Source organism: Saimiri boliviensis, chromosome 6, assembly GCF_048565385.1.
Source record: "Saimiri boliviensis isolate mSaiBol1 chromosome 6, mSaiBol1.pri, whole genome shotgun sequence".
Classification (NCBI taxonomy): domain Eukaryota; kingdom Metazoa; phylum Chordata; class Mammalia; order Primates; family Cebidae; genus Saimiri; species Saimiri boliviensis.
The window spans coordinates 117793244-117802278 of record NC_133454.1 but is presented as its reverse complement, the minus strand read 5'-3'; the positions used below and the strand labels follow the sequence as shown (position 1 = coordinate 117802278).

The window sequence follows — 9035 nt, the reverse complement described above, 5'->3', positions numbered from 1 at the left end:
GCTGCTGGAGCAAGGTGGACGGAATAGCCCTTCAACATGCTTGACTTGATCTGTCAATGTCTCTCTCCCACTAGGACCCTGATTAGAGCTGAAGTAAGCTCCAGACCCAAGAACAGCTACCATGAGCCCTTTCATGACAGTGTGTGCTGCTTGTCTCTCTCTACCCATGTAGTGAAAAAAGCAATCACAATGATTCTGTAGGCGGGGCCTCATCACAAGTTCAAAACCTCTTCCTGACAGGTCCCAGTGGAATTAAACCTTAAATGAAAGGGAAGCAAAAGAGGGATCCCATGGAAGCCAGAGGACCTGCCTGTTATCCCCAAGTCTGCAAACAACTAATTATTTGACTTTCGGGCAAGTCATTAACCTCTCTTGAGTGTCAGTTTTCTCAGTGCCAAAATAATGACAATATCAATCACATCCACTTCACAGGGGTGTGGAGGCAATCACAGACATTTAAGGATATAAAATGCATGAAAGGAAGTAGAAAAAGGTATTATGATGCATTCTTACTGCTATGGATTTTATCAAAAATAGCAATCTCCGTGTCGCCATAGCAAAGAAAATTACTAGTTGTGCTACATGGAAAAGTTTCCTAACAACCTAATTTTTATATTCATGACTTTATCAAACATAGTTCTAGATTCAAGAACTCTGAATTGACGATTCCAACCTGAGGGAATTTGGGGTGTGATATCAGGGAGGCCAGGCAAATGGTACAAGGGGAGCAGTGTAGGATAATGGAATCAGGATCTTGGGTCTGGATCCTGGCTCCTCTACAATGTGGGCCAACAGATAGTTTCATGTCTCTAATCTCCATTTCTCAATCACAAACAAGACTAACGTCACCTCTCCAGTAAGATTGTTGCCAGATTTCCATAAGGTATTGTATGTGGAAGATCCTGGGAGTGTAGACATACCTTCAGAAAAAAAAGAGAGAGAGAGAGAGAGAGAGAGATGGGAATCTGAGCTTCCATGCAAAGGCCCCCAGGAAGCTTTTAGGCATTTTAATGAGTATCCTGAATGGACTTGGAATATGGTTTTATGCAGTATTATGAGGTGACTCAAATCTGTATCATATGGCAAGAGGAAATCTTAGGAAATGAAAAATTTCCATGACTCAAATATAAAGCAAACTAAACATAATTATTTTAAGCAGTTGGTAGAGCAAAAGAAAGGAGCACTCATTTGACTTGATGTTTGAAAGCTTCTCCTAGAAGCAGAAGTTTAGAGACATCTCGTCTTCTGTGTATCCAGTCACAATATTTAGTCTTTTTGTGTATGGCATGCACATAATCATAATAGAGAAACACAACCTACTGATAGTAGAATCAACCCATCATCAAAATATAGAGGAGACTTAAATTAGCAAGCATGGCCATATGAATGGGATAAAAGACTGATTTTTTTGTTAATGGGATGGAAGGGAGGAGAGAGGAAAGAACAAGGGAATAATTTCTTCATCTTACTCAGTGAGAGTCAAACTTAGTGAAATAAAGATACAAATATATCGCTCAAAGATAGCAATATTAATAAAGTTTATATGGGGTAAATAAATTCTGTTTCAGAAGAGAAAGTCAATAGCTACTATCTAAAATTGATGACAATAGTAACAACAAAAATAGCCAACATTATTTAGCTCTATGTGCTGGGCACTGACCTACATCAGTTACAGGTATTAACTTATTTAATACTTAAATGTCTACAAATTGAGTTCAGCATATACTGCTCAGGTGATGGATGTATCCAAATCTCACAAATTACCTCTAAAGAACTCACTCATGTAATCAAATATCATCTGTTTTTCAAAAACCTATGAAAATAAAAAATAAAAAGTCATATTCAAATTCAAAACAAAGATAATAAATCTATGTTCTCTTCCTTAAAAAAATTGAAAGAACCCTATGACGCAGGCATATTTCTCTGTTATGAATAAGGAATTGAGGCACGAAGATGTTAGGTAACTTACCCAAGGTCATATAAAGGTAGTGAGCCCACGAGTTTGAACATATTATTTATAATCCTGGTGTATAAACAACCAAACAACTTTAGAATGCAATACGTTGAAGACGATGGCCTCTGAGCTGGGGTGGTGACAATTAAAGTAGAAAGAAAGACTTTTAGTTATCAGTTAATACTATTTGAATAGGCAAATTTTTTTTACTGCCCACTGAATAATTATATAATAAGAAGGAAAATATATCAATGTGTACTATAAGGGAATAGTGGACAGGAAGAGCAGATTCATAAGCTTTCAAATCGTGAAAGGCTTTCATGAGGAGAAGTGATTAAAATTGCTGTGAGTGTCTAGAAGGGGCAAAACCAAGACCAGTGTGTGAAAGGTACAGAAGGAGAGAGCCCAGGTCCACAAAGAGAATCAACAGGTGGAACTGTTCGCAGATGGAGGCTCATATGGCAACTGAGTGACCGTGTGGTGGGCATGTGGTAAGTCAGACTCCAGCCCCAGATGGGATTAGAGCAGATGCTGTCTAGGTCTCTTCCAAACCTGAGAATTGTGTGCCTCTTATCTTCACAGAAATTTCCAAATGTAAACTCGAATTAATTTGAATCAGAAATACCAGCTTAAGGCTCAGTTCCATAAAATGCAAGAGATGCCCAAGGAAAATCAGCCAGTTTCAGAATTGCTTAAAAACAAGCTCTACAAATAGGCCCAGAATTATAAACCAAAACGTCTACTGCAGAGGGAAAGATTCTGTCCTTCAATTCTGAAATTCTTTTTATTTCATTCTCATCCTCAGACCAATGGTCCACGTTGTCTCCATGGCCAAGAATAATCTCACCACAGTAACTGAATTCATTCTCATGGGCTTTACAGACCACCCCAAATTGGAGATTCCCCTCTTCCTGGTGTTTATGAGTTTCTACCTAGTCACCCTTCTTGGGAATATGGGGATGATTATTTTAATCCAAGTAGATGTCAAACTCCACAACCCAATGTACTTCTTCCTGAGCCACCTCTCCCTGCTGGATGCCTGCTATACCTCAGTCATCACCCCTCAGGTCCTAGCCACATTGGTCACAGGCAAAACGGTCATCTCTTACGGCCGCTGCGCTGCCCAGTTCTTTTTCTTCACCATCTGTGCAGGTACAGAGTGCTTCCTGCTGGCAGTGATGGCCTATGACCGCTATGTTGCCATTCGCAACCCACTGCTCTATACCGTGGCCATGAGTCCCAGACTCTGCTGGAGCCTGGTGGTAGGAGCTTATGTCTGTGGGGTGTCAGGGGCCATCCTGCGTACCACGTGCACCTTCACCCTCTCCTTCTGTGATGACAATCAAATCAACTTCTTCTTCTGTGACCTCCCGCCCCTGCTGAAGCTTGCCTGCAGTGACACAGCAAACAGAGAGATTGTCATCATCTTCTTTGGCAATTTTGTGATTTTGGCCAATGCCTCGGTCATCCTGATTTCCTATCTGCTCATCATCAAGACCATTTTGAAAGTGAAGTCTTCAGGTGGCGGGGCCAAGACTTTCTCCACGTGTGCCTCCCACATCACTGCTGTGGCCCTTTTCTTTGGGACACTTATCTTCATGTATCTGCGAAGCGGCTCGGGCAAATCCCTGGAGGAAGACAAGGTCGTGTCTGTCTTCTACACCGTGATCATCCCCATGCTGAACCCTCTGATCTACAGCTTAAGAAACAAGGATGTAAAAGACACCTTCAGAAAGGTCACTGGGAGACTCCAGGTGTCCCTGAGTATGTAGATCTGAGTGAGAGGAATTCTTGTTTTAGTCCGCTTTCTTCCCATATCAATATATCCCAATAGGCACCATTATTAAATCAACCTATACCCACAAATAGAGAGCAGATGGAAGGTAGGTACCACCAGGCACACAGGAAAAAACACAACTGTGGGGAAATTAGTTTCCAGCAATTCCATGTTCTTTCTTCCTGCCCCCTTCTTCCACTTTCAATCCATTCCTCAGCACTCAGCAGTCTCTTGCTATTTTCTAACGTCACAACTTACAGAATCTCAGGTCCCATAAGTCTTGAGTTTATTTCATTCTGCTCCAATACTCTCTGCACTCAGGCCTGGGCTTGCCATCCTTTCCCTCTTGTTTTTGCTCCCATCCATCCCACTTTTTTCTCTGTGTCAAAGATTGTATCTGGGGAGCTCTGTAAATTGTACAAATTGGTCTTTTTTTTTCTTTTAATATGAAGGACTGATCACCTCACTAAGCAGGGAGTTTTGTGTAAGGCAAAACTCAGTCTCCAACCTGCCAAGGGAAGGAAGTTTGAGAAATGAACTTCTCTTTTCAGAAGTTTACCCCCCTTAGAGTGTCTTCCTTCTTGCTCGGGCCGGAACAATGGAACTTGAAAATTTCCTTATCAGTTGGCACCTTACTGGTTTTGCTGTTCCTGCTTTCATGTTACTTTGGTATCTTCAAGATAAACTGAACCATATTACCTTTGGGAATGTCTCCTCAAGGTCTCTCGTTTCTGAAGGCCACGGCGCATTTCTTCACCTCCTCACCCTGTTGCCTGTCTCATGAACAGTTCTCTCCTACCAAGTATCCAGTTTCCAGGAACAGCAAATCAGAGAGCACAGACAGATAAACAGAGAGACAACGGAACCCAATACTACCCTCTCTAATGAGGATCTGGTAAGAGGGGAAAGTCGTCATGACTCCTGCACCAGACTGCAAAACCCTTGAGAACAGAATGTTTTCTTCACTGCTAAGTCCAAAGCCTTTTGAAAGAATTTTTTTAGTACAGGCTTGTTTCTATTTGAGCCTTCTGGCAACTCTATTGCAAATGGAAAAAACATGGTTTAATGTAAAATTCCCATTTTGCTATTAAGGAAGTATTTCCTCATGAGTCAAAGAGTACTCAGAGTATACAGCAGTAGACAAGGCATGGAGTCAGACTGAATTTGAATTCTGATTCCACCACTGACTTATTATGAGGCTTGGGTAAATGATTTAATTTTGCAGACATAAAGCAAGTATAACAATTCCCAATTCAAGAGGATATTGTAAAAATTAAATAAAATGAGGAATAAGAAATAGCCAAACACTAATCAGGCGTTCAATATAGATTGCTCCCATATCTTCTCTTCCCTTTCCTTCGCTTTCTGATGTCAACCCTAGACCCTTGCTAGAGTTTAATGGCCATTGACAAAAGTAAAATAGATCACCAGCCAATGATGGTAAAAGTCAATGAAAGCAATGAACTGAGGAAAATGTATAACTCAATCCTTTGTACCAAGGAATAAAATAAGTGAGTATTTAACTGGATAGGTGGAGTGCATGTATCTATGTCCCACATAGTCAAGGATAATAAAAGGATGTATTTTTAAGTGAATATGTTATTTTATGAATATATGAACTCCTCTACCCAACTTTGATTTCATGAAAAGTTGATCCTCATTATCTCTCCATATGGAAACAACAGTTTTATTAAAATAATTCATTGTGGAAGACAGTGGGGCGATTCCTCAAGGATCTAGAAATAGAAATACCATTTGATCCAGCAATCCCATTACTGGTATATATCCAAAGGATTATAAAGCATTCTATTATAAAGGCACATGCACAGATATGTTTATTGTGGCACTGTTCACAATACCAAAGACTTGGAACCAATCCAAATGCCCATCAATGATAGACTGGATAAAGAAAATGTGGCACATATACACCATGGAATACTATGCAGCCATAAAAAAGGATGAGTTCATGTCCTTTGCAGGGACATGGATGAAGCTGGAAACTATCATTCTCAGCAAACTGACACAAGAACAGAAAATTAAACACCACATGTTCTCACTCACAAGTGGGTGTTGAACAGTAAGAACACATGGACACAGGGAGGGGAACATCATACACCGGGGCCTGTCAGGGGGTAAGGGGCTAGGGGAGGGATAGCATTAGGAGAAATATCTAATGTAGATGACAGAGTGATGGATGCAGCAAATGGCATGTGTATACCTATGTAACAAACCTGCATGTTTTGCACATGTAACCCAGAACTTAAAGTATAATAATAATATTATTATTATTCACCACACATCTTGTAGTTGACAGATTCAGAAACAAGCACTGATCCATGTTGGGCTAATAAAAAGTTTTCATGGACATTGTGAGGTTGAACATGTAAAAGAAATTCAGAATAGAAAACCAGATTGACAAAGGTAGAGAATACCCAAATAGCTAATAAACGTAGGAAGAGCTGCTTATTCTCATTGGGAATTGAGAATAAGCATTATTCTCATGAGAATGATCAGGAAAATGCACACTTAAAACTACAATATGTTCACTAAGTTAGCAAAAATTTAAAACTATGACATCACTGTGTTGACAAAGATATGAAAAATGAGTAGTATAAATGGGTTTAACAACTTTATAAAGTAATTTGGCAATCCTTTAGGAATAAAAAATATACAACCAATGACCCAGATATTCCAGTGAGCTAGCTATACACAGTGGTGAAACTCTTGCCCATGCACACTAGGATATGGGTTCAGAATGTTCATGAAGTATTGTTGTAACAGCACAAACCTCAAAACACTTTCCTTTCATTTTTCTTTCTTCTGGCCTGGGGAATGGATGTGATGGCTGGAGCCCTGGCAGCTATTGTGGACCATAAAGCGACTTAAATATGAGAGCAATGCATAGAAAACAGCAGAGCAGGGAAAAAGAGAAGCTTAAGTCCCTGATGACCTTTTTAATCCACCATATGGGCCCTGGGCTGCCTATCCTTGGGTCTCTTTTATGTGAGAAAGAAACATTCATCTTATTAAAGAAAGTACCTAGAAACAATATAATTTTTTTGAAAAATGGGCTAAACAAAGTCATAATATAGGGATATATACACATATGACAAAGCTTTAAACCACACAAGTAAATTATTATAACCACAGCCAAGATATAGGAGCAAGGAGAGTTGCGAAGGGGGAGGACCTCATAACAAACTTCTGGAGAGAGGAAGTATTCTATTTATCTTTGATAGCAATTGACTGAGAATTTTTTTAAAGTTTTTTAAAAACTGTATTTATTTTAAGGTACTTTTTTGTATATGTATTATATTTCTTTTAAATATACCAATAAATAAAAATGCAGACCCCACGGCACTCCTAAACTAGCATGGAAGCCTGAATCATGGCTTCTATCACCCTGTCAGACAGTGGCACACACCTCTCTTTCCTTGGCAACAACATAGTGGAATTCAAGGGGAGATAGGAGACTCCTCCTCAGTTATGGCTTTTCTCTGCTCTGTTGTTTTGACTAATTTTGCACCATTAAAGCAGCCATTCTCTCTTTTTCTTTTTTTTTTCTTTGTTTTGTTTTGTTTTGTTTTGTTTTGTTTTGTTTTGTTTTGTTTTGTTTTGTTTTCTTGGAAGGAATCTCACTCTGTCACCAGGCTGGACTGCAGTGTCAAAATCTTGGCTCACTGCATCTTCTGCCTCGTGGGTCCAAGCAATTTTCCTGGCTCAGCCTCCCAAGTAGCTGGGACTACAGGCACATGCCACCATGCCCAGCTAATTTTTGTATTTTTAGTAGAGACAGGGTTTCACCATGTTGGCCAAGATGGTCTCGATCTCCTGACCTTGAGATTTGCCCACCTCGGCCTCCCAAAGTGCTGGGATTACAGGCGTGAGCCACCACGCTGGGCCTTTATGTTTTTATTGACAAAAACTGTAAATATTTGTAGTATACATCACACTTTGATATATGTATGCACTGTAGAACTACTAAATCAAGCTAATTATTTTTTTATATTATACTTTAAGTTCTAGGGTACACGTGCAGCTCCTGCAGGATTGTTACATAGGTATAGACATGCCATGGTTGTTTGCTGCACCCATCCTCCCATCATCTACATTAGGTATCCTTCCTCAATCCCCCCACCCACTGCTATCCCTCCCCAACCCCCGCCCTGCCCCCAACAGGCCCCATGTGTGATGTTCCCTTCCCTGTGCCCATGTGTTCTCGTTGTTCAACACCCACTTATGAGTGAGATATGCAGCGTTTGGTTTTCTGTTCTTGTGTCAGTTTGCTGAAAATGATAGTTTCCAGCTTCATCCATGTCCCTGCAAAGGACATGAACTCAACCGTTTTTATGACTGCATAATATTCCATGGTATATACGTGCGACATTTTCTTTATCCAGTCTATCATTGATGGGCATTTGGATTGGTTCCAAGTCTTTGCTATTGTGAATAGTGCTGCAATAAACATATATGTGCATGTGTCTTTATCATAGAATGCTTTATAATCCTCTGGATATATACCCAGTAATGAAATTGCCAGGTCAAATGGTATTTCTGTTTCTAGATCCTTGAGGAATCACCATATTGTCCTCCACAATGGTTGAACCAATTTACACTCCAACAGTGTAAAAAGTTCCTGTTTCTCCACATTCTCTCCAGCATCTGTTGTCTCCTGATTTTTTAATGATTGCCATTCTAACTAGTATGAGATGGCATCTCAGTGTGGTTTAAATTTGCATTTCTCTAATGACCAGTGATGATAAGCATTTTTTCATATGTTTGTTGGCTGCATAAATGTCTTCTTTTGAAAAGTATCTGTTTGTATCCTTCACCCACATTTTGAGGGGATTGTTTGGTTTTTTCTTATAAATGTGCTTAAGATTGCAAAAATTTTTGCCCATTCTGTTGGTTATCAGTTCACATTAATGATAGTTTCTTTTGCTGTGCAGAAGCTCTTAAGTTTAATTAGATCCCATCTGTCTATTTTGGCTTTTGTTGCCATTGCTTTTGATGTTTTAGTCATTAAGTCATTGCCTATGCCTATGTCCTGAATGATATTGCCTAGGTTTTCTTCCAGGGTTTTTCTGGTGTTAGGTCTTATGTTTAAATCTTTAATCCATCTGGAGTTAATTTTTGTATAAGATGTAAGAAAGGGGTCTAGTTTCAGCTTTCTGCATAAGGCTAGCCAGTTTTCCCAACTTCATTTATTAAACAGGAAATCCTTTCCCATTGTTTGTTTTTGGTGGATTTGTCAAAGATCAGATGGTTGTAGATGTATGATGTTACTTCAGAGGCCTCTGTTCT

The 9035-nt window shown here is 39.6% G+C and overlaps 1 protein-coding gene across 1 annotated transcript; it reads left to right on the top strand.

The window, feature by feature from the left end:
- Positions 1–2781: 2781 nt before the first annotated feature.
- On the top strand, positions 2782–3726 carry LOC101029178 (olfactory receptor 9I1). The gene has a single exon (XM_003920145.1). The coding sequence runs from the start codon at positions 2782–2784 to the stop codon at positions 3724–3726; it is 945 nt and encodes a 314-aa protein (XP_003920194.1).
- Positions 3727–9035: the final 5309 nt, after the last annotated feature.

Coding starts and splice junctions, on each gene's coding strand:
- LOC101029178 (XM_003920145.1), top strand. CDS start 2,782: ATGGCCAAGAATAATCTCACCACAGTAACTGAATTCATTCTCATGGGC.